This window comes from Myotis davidii, unplaced genomic scaffold, assembly GCF_000327345.1.
Source record: "Myotis davidii unplaced genomic scaffold, ASM32734v1 scaffold456, whole genome shotgun sequence".
In the NCBI taxonomy this organism is placed as follows: domain Eukaryota; kingdom Metazoa; phylum Chordata; class Mammalia; order Chiroptera; family Vespertilionidae; genus Myotis; species Myotis davidii.
Genome location: NW_006287375.1, coordinates 696,316 through 712,601, shown reverse-complemented (window position 1 = coordinate 712,601; position 16,286 = coordinate 696,316). Strand labels below are relative to the sequence as shown.

Below are 16,286 nucleotides of genomic sequence, written 5' to 3'. Positions count from 1 at the left end.
TAGGGATGGATGAGATGAGAAGTAGACAAGTAGGAGAGAGTAATAAATTTGTCCATTTCAACTGAGCAGGTGTCATCTTGCAGTGAGTACGGATTTTGGATTTAGGCCACCCTGGATTTAAGGCTTTATCTTTGTTGAGCAAATTACTTAACTGTAACCTTACCCCCTTCCTTTTTCATTTATTTCTTATTTGTTAAACTAGTGAAATAATCCTTTTATTTAACCAGTAATGTGTAGCATCTATTATGTGTTAGAGGTACTATACTAGCCACTAGCTTCTTAAGCAGGTTCTTTTTAGTGGCTTTTAAGCACATACCTTTGATTTCAGTCCACTCCAGTTACTGTTTCCATCTTCCTCTTTACAGCCAATCTTCTCAAAAGAATTGTTGATACTTACTGTTTCCATTTCTTTACTATCTCCTCACTCCTTCTCTAGCCCCTTCCTCTACTGAAACAGCTACAACTAAGGTCACTAATAACCTCTGTACTAATTAAGATAATGCTATGGTTATATAAAATAGGCCTCACAGTGAGTGAGCCTGTTTTTTTCATTTGTAAAATTGGGGTTCAGTATCACTGTACATATTAAAACAGATGTAAGGATTGTGCTAGTGTATATTAAATGCTTAATATATATTAAGAGCTCATGTATTAGTTTTCTATGACTGCTGTAACAAACCACAAACTTAGTGGCTTAAAACAACACAATTTATTTTTAAATATATTTTTATTGATTTCAGGGAGGAAGGGAGAGGGAGAGAAATATCACTGATGAGAAAAAACCATTGATCTGCTGCCTCCTGCATGCCCCATACTGGAGATGGAGCCCACAACCCGGACATGTGCCCTAACTGGGAATTGAACCATGACCTCCTGGTTCATAGGAGCCATGCTGGCCAGGCAAAACAACACAATTTATTATCTTGCAGTTCTCTGATTTAGAATTTTGAATTGGGTCTCACTAATCTAAAACCAAGGTGTTGGCAAGGCTGTTTCTTTTTGGAGGCTCTAGGAACAGTCTGTTTCCTTGCTCTTTCCACCTTTTATTTTATTTATTTATTTTAAATGTATTTTTATTGATTTCAGAGAGGAAAGGAAAGAGAGACAGAAACATCAATGATGAGAGAGAACCATTGATTTGGCTGCCTCCTGCATGCCTCTTACTAGGGATTGAGCCAGCATCCTGGGCATGTGCCCTGACCAGGAATCAAACCATGACCTCCTGGTTCATAGGTCATCGCTCAACCAGCGAGCCATGCCGGCTGGGCACTCTTCACCTTTTAGTGGCCACCCACATTCTTTGGTTCCTGGCACTCTTCCTCCATATTCAAAGCTAGCAACCGTGGACAGAGTTTTCACATCGCATCACTCTGACTTCCTCTTCTGCCTCCCTCTCCCAAACTTAAGGACCCTCTCCTTACCTTGGCCCACCCATACAATCCAGGATAACCTATTTTAAAGTCAGATAAAGGGAAACTTCAATTTCATCTCTTCTTGATTCCCCTTTGCCTCATAAACTAACACATTCACAAATTCCAGGGATTGTAATATAGATCTCTTTAGAAGGCCATTGTTCTATGTACTACAACGCAATAAAAAGTAGATGTTAATCACTTCTTACTTGAACATGTTTTTACATTTCCATGACAGGCCGAAACACTGTTCCCTCTTCCTTTTCCTTAAAGCCAACTTCTACCCAGCCAATAAAAGTTGGAGCTGTACAGACTTAGTCCTAGATCCCCTTTCATTTTTGCTCTATATTCTCTTCTTAGATAATCTCATTTATACCTATTGCTCAATTTACTGTGTTTTCATAGGTAACTCACAGATTTATGTCTCCAGGCCAGACCTCTGTTTCTAGACCGATGTACTTACCTGCCTCTCTAATTTTTCTACCAGTTGTTTCAAAGATGCCTTAGATTCAACTATACCAAGTTATGATCCTTCCCCCGACTCCCCTTGAAAAGCCTCTTAGAGTTCTCTTACTCTCAGTGAATGACACCACTACCTTTCTAGTGACACAAGCCGAGAACCTAAGTCAGTTTTGACATCTTCCTTGCCCTTCATATTCAGTCCATTATCAACTTGTGTGGATTTAACCTGAATGTCTTTTTCGTCTTCTTCTTTCTATCTCTATGATGACCATTCCAGTTCAAGCTACCATTCTCTTTTCCTGGGGTCTAATATGATAACTTCCTGCCCATTCAGTCCCCCTACAAAACATTCTCACTTCATTCAGTGTAATGTTTTAAACATACATAAGGGAATATATAAATGACAGGAAAGATCAACACTGCTTCTGCCTACCTCATCTAGTTGTTAACAGATACTGGACAGAAGATATGAAAGAACATGGTAGATTTGTCCTTCTGCTGGAAGATACTGAGAGATCTCTTGGAATCCAAGGACAAGGATGCTCTTTGCTCTGGGTATACTGATCTCATTTAATTGACCCCGAAGCAGTTCTCTTTATTGTACTGCTTTGGCAGTGTGACCCTAGAACTTGAGGTCTACTGATTAAGAATCCTCTCTGGATTTGCTAGATGGGTACCACTAAGGTCTGTTTGCCTTTACTCTCCTTTTACCATGTGTCTGTTATTAAACAACCCCTTATCTAAACTACACAGTCTTTTTTTTTTTTAATATATTTTATTGATTTTTTACAGAGAGGAAAGGAGAGAGAGAGATAGAGAGTTAGAAACATCGATGAGAGAGAAACATCGATCAGCTGCCTCCTGCACATCCCCCACCGGGGAAGTGCGCGCAACCCAGGTACATGCCCTTGACCGGAATCGAACCCGGGACCCTTCAGTCCGCAGGCCGACGCTCTATCCACTGAGCCAAACCGGTTTCGGCTAAACTACACAGTCTTTACATGTTTTTGTTTAAGGCACCTTTGCCTATCTGCTGTGGATTATCATGTTTTGTTCTATTCTCTTAAGACCCTTATTTTCTTTATTTTTAAGTTCTAGGGATGGGAGTTAGTTTATTTTTCTCTATGTATTGTCTATAGGTATTTTAAATGATTGTAATTAAAAATCCAAATATGTAAAAACATATTACATAAATTCTTACATCTTCTGAACCACACAGTTTTACGTACTTTTCTCAGTGAACTGCTGAATTATTTCAGAATACATGAGGAAGCTATTATAAGAGGGATGAATGAAGGGACTTCTTTTTATTTTACAAGTATAACAAAGGATTGATTTAAGCAATAGAATAGGTACAAGTGGAGGTTATTTTACATAAATTTTTTCTTTTCATTTTCTATAGGCATGGTGAAAAGGTCAGTCTCAGCTCTAAGTGTGCAGAAATTGACCGAGAGATGATAAGTTCTCTTGGGGTTTCCAAGTCTGTGCTAAATAATGTCATTTTCTGTCATCAAGAAGATTCTAATTGGCCTTTAAGTGAAGGAAAGGCTTTGAAGCAAAAATTTGATGAGATTTTTTCAGCAACAAGGTTTGTAACATTTAATTAGACTTTGTAGCCCATTAAGTTATTGATATGATTGCAATTTGGATATATCTTTCTTAAAACAGATAAAATTTTAAAAGCAAGAAAGTCATTATTACTCCTCAGTAGCAACCAGTGGGCATATTTCCTTTCAGTTTTCTTTCTGTGCATGTAAATTACCTGATTGACAGTGTATTTGTAACTTTTTCACTTACCATATGTCATAAGCATTTTCCAAGTTATTAAAAACTTTTAATGACTGCATAATATTTCATTGTATGTATATACTATCATTTACTTAGCCAGAAATTTTTATTTAATATCTTCATAGGTACATTAAGGCCTTGGAAACACTTAGGCAGGTACGCCAGACACAAGGTCAGAAAGTAAAAGAATGTCAAACAGAACTAAAATATCTGAAGCAAAATAAGGAAAAAGCTTGTGAGATCCGCGAGCAGATTACTAGTAAGGAAGCCCAGTTAACATCTTCAAAAGAAATTGTCAAATCCTATGAGAATGAACTTGATCCACTGAAGGTAATTTGATTTCTTATATGCTAAGAAGAAAGTCACCTTTTACCATGGTAGCACTCACCCTTTATGACTCAGTGGTTCTCAACCTTCTGACCCTTTAAATACAGTTCCTCATGTTGTGACCCAACCGTAAAATTATTTTCGTTGCTACTTCATAACTGTAATGTTGCTACTGTTATGAATCGTAATGTAAATATCTGATATGCAGGATGGTCTTAGGCGACCCCTGTGAAAGTGTCATTCGACCTCAAAGGGGTCGCGAACCACAGGTTGAGAATCGCTGCATGTACTTTATTTTGTTATGAGTTTGAATGATACATATATTTCTTGGAATATGTACAGTACGTAATACTTGATAATGGTAATAAATTACTATGTTACTGTTTTATGTATTTACTACATTGTACTTTTTATCATTATTTTAGGGTGTACTCTTTTTACTTATAAAAAAATTTTTGCTATAGAACAGTCTGCCTTGGTAAACCCGGCAGTAGCTTCATACAACTCTTGTTCAACGTGTCTCTTGTGCTTGATTTAATCTCACGTTATTTTGTTCAGCATGTCTCCTACATGTAAGAATCTACTGTTAATGTTGCTGGTAAGAGGTCACATTGAGGGATTGACCTGGAAATGAAATTAAAAGTAATTAAGGACTGTACAGGTGGAAAATCAGTGATATTCATTGCTCTTCGGTCAGGCATGTCCCATTCTACCATAGCACAAGTCTTAAAGAACAAGAGCACAGTGATGAAAACTATTAAAGGATCTGCTTCATTGAAGGCAACGAGACTAACAAAAATTAACCCCTAGAGTGCCAGAGAACGTGATCGCGCTCCTCCTGTCTTTCCCCGCTATCGCGCTCCTCCTGCAGTGTCCAGTTCTAAGTCTCCTTTATTAGTGATGATGATATTGTTAAATATGTCAATTCTTGCTGTGAAGATGATGATTTTGTGGAAGATATTGAATATGTAACTTCATTTACTTGCGATTCATAAGTTTTTTCCTAAACTGCTGTAAAAACAGCAAAAATGCGTTGGCAATTTTAGCATAGTTCCTAGGATATTGGTTGCCACTCAAAGGATTAAAGAAGGGGCCTACATCAGACATGATCTGAATTGGAGACCAGACACAGAAGTGTAGTCTTCTCAGCACCTTGATGATCACAGCTAAAGCAAAAGGATTGTGATGTTAAAAGAAAAGGCTGGACCCTACTATCATGTTGATTTTACTGCTAGCTGTGGGCGGTTTAAACTATTCAAAAATAGTTATTCATTCCATGATGTAAGAGTGGGTGGTGAGTCTGTGAGTGCTGATGTGAAAGCAGTTGAAGAAACTACTTTGGAAAGTTACCAAATTTTTGGAAACTCGAGAGAAGTAGATTTTGGAGGAAAATTACTTGCCAGAGCAAATATTCAATATGGGTGAAATCTTTCTATTCTGGAAACAGATGCCTGGAAGGACTTTTATCCATAAGAAGGCCAAGTCAATGCCAGGTTTCCAGGCTTTTAAGGACAGAATAATAGTCCAAATACCACCTGTTTGATCTAACCAATGTATCAAGGAATTGTAGCTTTTAAGACCTTCTTCCTGAGGGGGACTTGCCCAGGCTATTGCTGCAGCTGAGAAGACACTGATGCAATTCTGGGAGAATTAGGAACCTTGCTGGAGCTTGGGGTGATGTCACCAAGGAGTGTATGAATGGCATCTGGAAGAAGACACTTAAAGGGTTCATCCATGACTTCTAAGAAGTTGCCAGGATAAGGAGGTTACAAAAATCAACAAGACTATGGTTGAGATAGCAAACAACTTTAACGTGGATAATGGAAGAGCTCTTAGAGGTGGTTCTGGAGTAACTGACTAATGACTTGTTAGAACTGGAATAGGAACACATAGAAGAAGAGGCAAGAAAAAAGGAAACTTCAGGAGAAGAAAAAGAAGAACCCCTGCCCCCCAAGAATATTCTTAGTGAAGCCTTTAGCAGAAGCTTTTGCAGATTTCAACTGGCTCCTTAAAAAGTCTAATAACATGGACCCCAACACCGAAAGGTTTTCATCAATAGAGAGGAATATTCATGGTGCATTATCTGCTTACAAGCAAATCTATGATGAAACCAAGCAAACCACCATGAACATATTTCTGAAAAGAGTGACACCTACTTAAAAAGATCCTCAAGCAGGTCCTTTAGGTTATTCCAGAAGAAGGGATTGCTATCATAGGTGATGACAGCTCCATGTATGTTATTGCCCCTCAAGACCTTCCATTGGGATGAGATGTGGAGGTGGAAGACAGTGATACTAGCCTAGGCCAGTAGCCGGCAAACAATGGCTCGCGAGCCACATGTGGCTCTTTGGCCCCTTGAGTGTGTCTCTTTCACAAAATACCGACTTCTGCACAATGGGCCACAAAAGTTTCAATCGCACTGTACATGCGCGCCCACACATGGTATTTTGTGGAAGAGCCACACTCAAGGGGCCAAAGAGCCTCTTGCTCGCGAGCTGCAGTTTGCTGACCACAGGCCTAGGCTAATATGTGTGTTTGTGTTTTAGGTTTTAACAATAACAACAAAAAAGGTTGAAAAAGTAAAAAAAAAAAGTTAAAAGTTTGTATGTTAAGCTAAGTATTATCACAGAAGAATCAGAGTTTAAAAAAAATTACAAAGTAAAAAAGGTTATAGTAAGCTAAGGTTAACTTGAAGAAAGAAAAATATTTTTTAATTATTTTTGTATAGGTTAAGTGTACAGTGTTTACGAAGTGTACAGTAATGTCATAGGTCTTCACATTTACTCACCACTCATTCACTCACTCACCCAGAGCAACTTCCAATCCTGCAAGCTCCATTCATGGCAAGTAGGTATATGTGGAGCGATGCAATTCAAACACATGTTGTTCAAGAGTCAACTGTACTATACCTTTTCTGTGTTTAGATATACAAATACTATTGGATTACAGTTGCCTTCACTATTCAGTATAGTCATATGCTATATAGGTTTGTAGCTTAGGAGCAATAGGGTATACCCTAGAGCAGTGATGGCGAACCTATGACACGCGTGTCAGAGGTGACACGAGAACTCATTTTTTTGGTTGATTTTTCTTTGTTAAATGGCATTTAAATATATAAAATAAATATCAAAAATATAAGTCTTTGTTTTACTATGGTTGCAAATATCAAAAAATTTCTATATGTGACACGGCACCAGAGTTAAGTTAGGGTTTTTCAAAATGCTGACACGCCGAGCTCAAAAGGTTCGCCATCACTGCCCTAGAGCCTAGGTATGTAGTAGGTTATGCCACCTAGTTTTGTGTAAGTGTACTCTGTGATATTTGCACAGTGACAAAATCACTTAATGCATTTGTCAGAACATATCTCCCTTATTAAGAGAAAATATTTGCAAGCTATTTATCTGACAAGGGACTTGTATCTGGAACATAAAAATAACACATAACTCAATAATAAATGAATAATAATTTGAAAATGGGCAAAGACTCTGAATAGATAGTTCTTCAAAGTAGATATGTGTCCAATGAGCATATGAAAAGATGCTTGACAACAGTATTCATCAGGAAATGCAAATTAAAACCACAATGAGATGCCACTTCATACTTACTGAAATGAGTATAAATAAAAAAAATAAGTGTTGGTGAGGATGTGGAGAAATTGGAGCTCTTACACATGCTGGTGTGAATGTAAAATGGTGCAGCCACTTTAGAAAATAGTTCAGCAAGTTCCTCAAAATGTTGAATATGAATTCTCATATACCCTCAAAGGAAATTAAAACATAAATCTGCATACAGACTTGTATAGGAATGTTCATAGCAGTATTATGCATAATAGTAAAAAATGAAAACTCAGATGTCATAAGTACCTGATCAATAAAATATGGCATATCCATATATTGGATAATTATTTAGCCATAAAAAGAAATGAAGTTCTCATACATGCTAAGTGAAAGAAGCCAATCACAAAAGACCACATATTGTATGATTCCATTTATTTAAAATGGTCAGAATTGGTAAATCGATAGAGATAGAAAATAGGTTAGTGATTGCCATGGGTAGGTGGTAGAGAGAAATGAATAGTGACTGCCAATGAATACAGGGTTTCTGTTTAGAAATTGAAAATGTCCTAAGAATAGAGTATGGTGATGGTTGTACAACTCTGAATACACTAAAAAACGTTGAATTGGACACTTTAAATGGATGAGTTGTAGGGTATGTAAATTATATCCCAATAGTGCTGTTTAAAACGTGATATAAATCTTTAATTAATAAGATTTAATATAAATCTGTTATAAGGTGTCCAGGGAGGAAGCATGGCTGAGCTGGGCCTTAAAGAATGGGAAAATTATATCAGCAGATTGGAAGGCATTTTATGTATGTTTGTATTTATTCTGCATTTTTTTTTCTTTAAAAGTAATCTATGCTCACAATGAAAAAAATTACAGAAGAATATTAATTTAAAGTAAGAAATGTTCTTCCCACTTATTATTTTTGGCCTCCCAGACACATCCAACCAAAAACTTTTTTTGCTTATTTTAATATATATGTGCATATATTCACATATATATATAAGCATATGTTCACACATACAATCTTATCAAAGCAGGATTGTGTGAGAAGAGCCTGGGTTAAGTAAATCAGGGCAAAAGGAGTAAGAGCTTATTACAGTCAGATTATGAAGAGCTAAATGGGTTTAGAATTTAGTTCAGTAGACAAAAGAATGACAAGTATGCTGTATCTTACTAGACTAGAGCTGTAAGCTCTGAGGTGGCCAGAAAGGACTTTATGAGACTAAATTTGGGGTATGTTTTAAACCAAAAATGGGTAGGTAATTAGAGACATAGGGACAGTAAAATGCAAACTGTCTTTGAACACTATCAAGGAAATTCATATAGCTGAAGTAGAGCATTTGAATAGGAAATACGTCAAGATAGGCTGGGATAATATCTGATATTTATTTGAGTGGTGCCAAGATTCTAAGATTGTAGCAAACATTGAGGTATTTGTAAATTTCTTTGTTTAATTTGACTAGTTCTCCAAGGTTTTAATCTTACTCTCCTCAGAGCCTAGTACAGTGCCTGGCACATAGCAGGTGGTCAGTAGTATTTATTAAGTGGGTTATTTCCAAAGTCCTTTTTTAGCTCTAATATTTGAGAATTCTTTCCTTCATAGAACTCAGCATAAAGTTTGGATCAAGTCACCTCCCAGCAGCCATCCAGGGATAGCTTCATTTCACTACTGCACTATAATTCATTCTTAACAATTTTTACAGATTCCCCCAGTCTTTAAGAACTCTTTCATAAACTACTTTATTTCCATCCCACCACTTTGGCTCATTTAGCCTTGTTTTTCTTTCTTTCTATCAGTGGAAACTGCTTGAGAAATTTGTTTTCAAGTTTAAAAACACTTATTTATTTTTCCACACACACAAGTTCATAGTCATCTATGAACTAATACAAGGGTAATATGCTAATTAGACCGGATTGACTGGACGTCTGACATCCTTCCGGACAAAGTCACGATGGCGGGGGCTGAGGCAGAGGTGGTTAGGGGTAATCAGGCTGGTAGGGGAGGGCAGTTAGGGGTATGGGGGAGCAAGCAGTTAGGGGTGAGATCAGGCTGGCGCAAGGGAGCAAGCAGTTAGAGGAAAGATCAGGCAGGCAGACAGAGGCGGTGAGGGGTGATCAGGCAGGCAGGCATGCGAATGGTTAGGAGCCAGTGGTCCCAGATTGCGAGAAGGATGTCCAACTGCCGGAAGTTGGACATCCCCCAAGGGGTCCCGGATTGGAGAGGGTGCAGGCAAGGCTAAGGGACCTCCCTCCCCCATGCATGAATTTTGTGCACCAGATCACTAAGCCTATATAATAAGGATGTAATATGCAAATGGTCATGAAGTGTATCAGCTGACTGCATAATGACCGGATCATGACTCAGCAGGAGGGTGGGGCAGCGAGCTACAAGCGGATGGTGGAGAGCTACTGGAGGGGGCAGGGCAGCAAGCTATGAGGTGGGGAGAGGGAATGGGGAGCTACCGGAGGGTGGGGCAGCGGGCAGAGAGCTATTGGAGGGCGGCAGCAAGCTACTGGCACACGGATTCGTGCACAGGGCTACTAGTTACATAGTAATAGCCCAATTACCCTATTCATTTGTCTCATTTCACACGAATGCCTAAGCTTTAAGCACTCTGCTATGTTTTTTGTTGCTTACAAATTTGTCTTAGCTCCTTTTACGAGATTGTGTGCTCTGGGGTTAGAGCCAAAACACAAGTGTCAAAAAAAGAATCCAGAGCATCTGGTGATGGGCTAGACTTAACAAATGAAGTAGCTAGGGGTGTCACAAACAATTCAAGCCCAGATAATGTTAATGCCACCAAGAGGCGGTGAAAACACTGACTGAGGGAAGCTAAGAAGTTTTTGAGAAGTAGAGTACCATTGCGGGTTTGGTTCCAGACTACTGCAATAAAATGAGTTGTAATATTTTTGCTGGTGGCTAGGCTCTCCTCCAATTTGTAAACAGTGCAACTTTGTGAAGTGCAATAAAATGAAACACAATAAAATGAGGTATGCCTGTAATCAGTATTTTGAAGATTCAATCCATTTCTCTTGGTTAGACTGTTCAAAAGGTATTCATTAAGGGCCAACTGTATCTCAGTCACTGATCAAACTGCTTTAAAATGTATTTTGTAAGCTCCACATTAATCCTGTGAGGTTTTTAGGAAAGAAAACTGAGGCACAGGTTTTCATGCTGGAAGTAAGGGATAAAGCCCGGATTTGAGTCCAGGCCTCTCTGATTCCTATGCCCGTACTATTAAACGTCAGATTTATTGATGTATAATTTACATATAGTAAAATCAACCCTTTTAAAAGTATATAGTTCAGTGAGTTTGGGCAAATGCATATAGTAGCATTGCTACCACTCCAATCAAGATACAGAACATTTCCATCACCTCAAAAAGTTCTTAAAAATCTCTGTAGTCAGCCTTCTCCCTCCATCCCCAGCCCTTGGTAACCACTGATTCGTTTTGTCTTTTCCAGAATTGTCACATAAATGGAATCATAGCTTATGTAGCTTTTTGCATCTGACTTCTTAGCATGTTGCTTTTTAATTAGTCTCTTGCACATTTGGGTAGTTACTCCTTTTCATTGCTGAGGTTATTTTACTGTATGGCTGTATTACAGTATGTCCATCTGTTCCCTGATTGATGGACGTTAGGTTGTTTCCAGCTTTTCGCTATTACAAATCAAACTGCTATAAACTTGTGTATGGGTCTTTGTTTGTAGTATGTTTCTTTCTAGGGTAACTCTCCAGGAGGGGAGTTGATAGGATGTATGGTAAGTATATGTTTAACACTGTGAGCTGCCACTTTTCAAAGTGGCTGTTCCATTTCATAGTCCTACCAAGAATGTTTACGATTGATGTTGCTCTGCATCCTTATCAGCTCTTACATTGTTAGTCTTTTTTTTTTTTTTTAATATATTTTATTGATTTTTTACAGAGAGGAAAGGAGAGAGATAGAGAGTTAGAAACATCAATGAGAGAGAAACACCGATCAGCTGCCTCCTGCACATCCCCCACTGGGGAAGTGCGCGCAACCCAGGTACATGCCCTTGACTGGATTCGAACCCGGGACCCATTCGTCCGCAGGCCGACGCTCCATCCACCGAGCCAAACCGGTTTCGGCTGTTAGTCTTTTTTTATTTCAGCCATTACATTAGACAGGTTGTATCTCTTGAGTATTTTTTTCTCATTGTGCCTTTAATTTTTCTAATGTCTTTGGGTGTTGAGCATCCTTTGTATGTGTTTATTCGCCATCTGAATATCGTTTTTGGTAAAGTGTCTTTGATTCTTCTGGCTATTTTCAAAAAATGTTTTAATCCTCACCCAAGGACATTTTTCTCCCATTGATTTTCAAAAAGAGTGGAAGGAAGGGAGGTAGGAGGGAAGAGAGACAGAGAAAGAGAGAAGCATTGATGTGAGAGAGACGATGCTCTAACTCAGGGGTGGGCAAACTTTTTGACTCGAGGGCCACAATGGGTTCTTAAACTGGACCAGAGGGCCGGAACAAAAGCATGGATGGAGTGTTTGTGTGAACTAATATAAATTCAAAGTAAACATCATTACATAAAAGGGTACGGTCTTTTTTTTTTTTTTCGTTTTATTCATTTCAAACGGGCCGTAGTTTGCCCACAGCTGCTCTAACTACTTAGCAACACTGGTCAAGGCTATTTTCAAATTTTTTTGTCTTACAAGCTGAATATTAAAAGTGCTTCAGATAGTTTGGATACAAGTCCTTATCAAATACATATTTTGCAAATATTTTGTTAACTGCTTTTCAAAGGGCAAGAGTTTAGTTTTTATGAAGTTCAGTTTATCAATTTTTCTTTTATAGTTTTTGTTTTTTATCTAGGAAATCTTTTCCTGACACAAAGATTTTTTTTCTGTATTTTCTTCCTGACATTTTATAGTTTGAGTTCTTACACTTAAGTATATGCCCTATTTCGGGTTAATTTTAAAATATGTGTGAGGTAAGGTTGAGGTTTGCTTTTTTGCATACAGATGTTTAATTGTTCCAGCGCACAAAGCCTAGGTCACAACCATTACACAACTCTGCATCCCAGTCTCATCTCTTATTGTTAAGTATATATGTAGCTTTATACAAGTTAAGTCCTCCAAGTCTCCTACCTAGTACATAGTCTCATAGGATTAAAGAGAATGGATAGCAGCAGCTAGTACAATGTCTGCAAGTTGGTAGGCATTCAGTCATGATAGCTGTAACTGTAAATATAAAATTACTTTTTTAAAATCTTTTTTCAGCTAACATACTGAACACCTGTTATATGTGCTAGTGATACATTAGTGAACAAAATTCCTATTTTTATAGTGATTACATGCTACTGATTAATTTACAAATCACAAGATGGTTTGATACAATTTTATTAAATGACATTAAAGTTGAGGATGCATTTTGGTGCAGCTTTGAAAGGTTACAATAAATAAGCACTGTAGTAATGAGTTAGTTTAAAAATCAGGTTCTACAAATGTCTTGTAAGAGGAATTGGTCAGCCTTGGAAATGTAATGGCAGTGGAAGAGCATCACCCAGGAGAATGCTCTGAATCAGGTCACACATATTCCTAGGTGATGAGGCAGCCAGCTCTCCCAGGAAGCGGACCACTGAGGTTATTTATCACATTTCACGTGTTCAGAGTCCTCTGTGCTTGAGCCAACTTTGAATTAAAGTATAATCTTCCATGTAAATTTGCCTCCAGGCTCAGAATGCACTGGTGACTCACCCTGAGTCTCTAGCCCACTCATTTTTCCTAACTTTTAAAAATACATTAAATAGCTAACCTTTTGAGGATTAAATTCTTAAAATGTGGTACTTTGCATAATGTGGCTCTAAGTACTCAATTAATGAATGACTTTTGGGGGTGTTGAAGATGAGACATGGCTTTGGAGTTAGATTTGGAATTTACTGCTTTTCTTTACTAGCTATGAGGAGTTGGGCAAGTTACTTAATGTCTCCGATCCTTAGTTTCTGTACATCCCCTTTGCAGCATTGTTCATATTAAATGAGATCACTTTTACCAAGTGCCTGACCCTGGCACATCTTATGAATTTCTCTTTATCCGTCTGTGTTGTAAACTATAGAGAATTTTATTTATCGTAGAGTGTTTATTTATTTCCAGAATCGTCTCAAAGAAATTGAACACAATCTCTCTAAAATAATGAAACTTGACAATGAAATTAAAGCCTTGGAAAGCCGAAAGAAGCAAATGGAGAAAGATAATAGTGAACTGGAACAGAAAATGGAAAAGGTTCGTGGTGATAGAATTTTGTTCTTCAAAATTCTGGGCTTATTATAGTGAACCTCATTTTAATCCATTTGCCACTCATTTTGAAAGAAAATCCTTATGATGTTTGCCTTCCAAGTGTATGTTAAGAGGAAGGATATTGAATACTTTTTTCATACTTTGTACCTCAGAGTGATATCTTCTTATACTTATTAAAGCTCTTTATTTTGGTTTTGCATAGGTTTTTCAAGGGACTGATGAGCAACTAAATGATTTATATCTCAATCACCAGAGAACAATAAGGGAGAAAGAAAGGAAATTGGTAGACTGTCAGCGTGAACTGGAAAAGTTAAATAAAGAATCTAGGCTTCTCAATCAAGAAAAATCAGAACTACTTGTTGAACAGGGTAGGGTAAAGTATTTACTTGGTCTTTCTTATTGTAATATTATGCATTTTCAGCATGAATGATGAATCTCCAGGGAATTATGCTGAGTGAAAAAAAGTCAATCTCAAAATATATACAGTGTATTGCCATTTATGTAACATTTTTGAAATGCCAGAATTTTAGAAGTGGAGGACTGATTAGTGGTTGCTAGGCTTACTAAGTAGGAGGAGGGGCAGAAAAAGGTTACTGTGGGTATAGTTATAAAAGCAACAAGAGGGATTCTTGTGGTATTGGAACTGTTCGGTATCTTGACTGTTGTGATAGATATAAGAGCCAGTATAGGTGATACAATTATATAGAATTTAATAAACACACATACAAATGAATACAAGTAAAACTGGGAAATCTGAATAAGTTTGAAGGATTGTATCAGTGTTTGTATCCTGGTTGATAATGACACTACAATAGGTCCTTCAAATAACTTTTATTACAATGTTTTTGAGAGGCATAGGAACTTAACTCTTGTCTATATCAAGTAGTCTATGGTAAATTTGGTTTCATTATATGTCATTTCATTTAAAGTTGCAGAATCTGTCCATGACTTTAAGTGAGGATTTACTTTATAGTTTTGCAAAATGTTACTAAAATGTTACACAGTTTTCTGCTTAAAATAATTCTAACACCAGGTGAGTGCATTTTTCCACACCAAGCAATTTTCCAATTCTTGGCAACTGGGTGTCCTGTAATTTAATTTAGTTCTGACACTAACTGTCTGGAATTAGCACAGACCCCACAGATTGAGGGCTCAGTCCTGTGAGACTGCCTTTCATTTCCAATGGCCGTTGCCAAGTCCAGGTTGTCTGTCACCTGTTCTTCTGACCACTGGCTACACATCAGACATTTCTATACCCCTTCCTCAGATTCAGTAATTTTCTATAATAGCTCATAGAACTCAGGGAAACACAATTTCTAGTTTATTATAAAGAATACAGCTCAGAAACAACCAAATGGAAGAGATGTATAGAGTAAGGTATGGGGAAAGGGCATGGCACTTTCTAAGCACCTCCATGTGTTCACCAACCTGGAAGCTCTGAAGCTCCTTGTTTAGGGGTTTTATGGGAGTTCCGTTATGTAATCATTATTGATTAAATTATTGACCATTGATGATTGAACTGAATCTTCAACTTCTCCCCAGAGTTGGGTAGGAGAGTACTGAAAATTCCTATTCTCTAATCACATAGTAGGCTCCTCTGATAACCAGGTCTCATCCTACAGGAGTCACTTCATTAGAATAAACTCAGGTGTGGTAGAAAGAAACTTATAATGAATAATAATAAAAGAGAAACATGTAAGTTGACCGTACCTCCATGATGCCCACCAGCCAATCAGGAGTGAGCATGCAGATTAACCTAACAAAGATGGAGGGTTAATTTGCATACACAGGCAGAGAGCAGAGTGAGAGAACCAGAGGCTTGGGGGGATGTGGCTCCCTTGGTCGCTCCCCACAAGCCGCCTGGCAGAGAGCAGAGCAGGAGAGTCAGAGGCTTGTCGGGGGGGCTGGGGGGGACATGGCTCCCTTGCTCGCTGAGAGCAGAGAGGGAAAGCTGGTGGAGAGTGGAGCAGCTTGGAGAACTTGGCAGAGTGGGAGGCCGTGGGACAGAGACAGAGCAGGAAGGGAAAACCAAGAGTGGGGGTGGGGGGGACACCAGGAATTCTGGGAATAGTAGTTCTGGTGGCAGCCGCAGGACCAGAAGTAGAAGCCCAGAGCCTGGGGAGCACCAGGAATGCTGGGAATCGTAGTTCTGGTGGCAGACGGATCTCCTAGAGTCGAGGACAGGGGTGGGCAAACTTTTTGACTCGAGGGCCACAATGGGTTCTTAAACTGGACTGGAGGGCCGGAACAAAAGCATGGATGGAGTGTTTGTGTGAACTAATAAATTCAAAGTAAACATCATTACATTAACGGGTACAGTCTTTTTTTTTTTTTTTTAGTTTTATTCATTTCAAATGGGCGAATCCGGCCCGCAGGCTGTAGTTTGCCCGTGGCTGTTTCTTTGTTATGGGTTGGGGCCACAACATTAGTAACAAAGAAACAGACTTTCCGGAGGATTAGGCCCAGAAA

At 38.4% G+C, this 16,286-nt stretch overlaps 1 protein-coding gene across 1 annotated transcript in view; it reads left to right on the top strand.

Annotated features, from left to right (window-relative positions):
• The window catches only part of RAD50 (RAD50 double strand break repair protein), a 74,350-nt gene that overhangs the window by 16,675 nt on the left and 41,389 nt on the right, over positions 1 to 16,286 (top strand). Inside the window, exons 4-7 of the mRNA XM_006759153.2 lie at positions 3,277 to 3,462; positions 3,788 to 3,992; positions 13,674 to 13,802; positions 14,020 to 14,185. Coding sequence (XP_006759216.1) covers positions 3,277 to 3,462; positions 3,788 to 3,992; positions 13,674 to 13,802; positions 14,020 to 14,185 — 686 coding nt within the window. The remainder of the gene's footprint in view (positions 1 to 3,276; positions 3,463 to 3,787; positions 3,993 to 13,673; positions 13,803 to 14,019; positions 14,186 to 16,286) is intronic.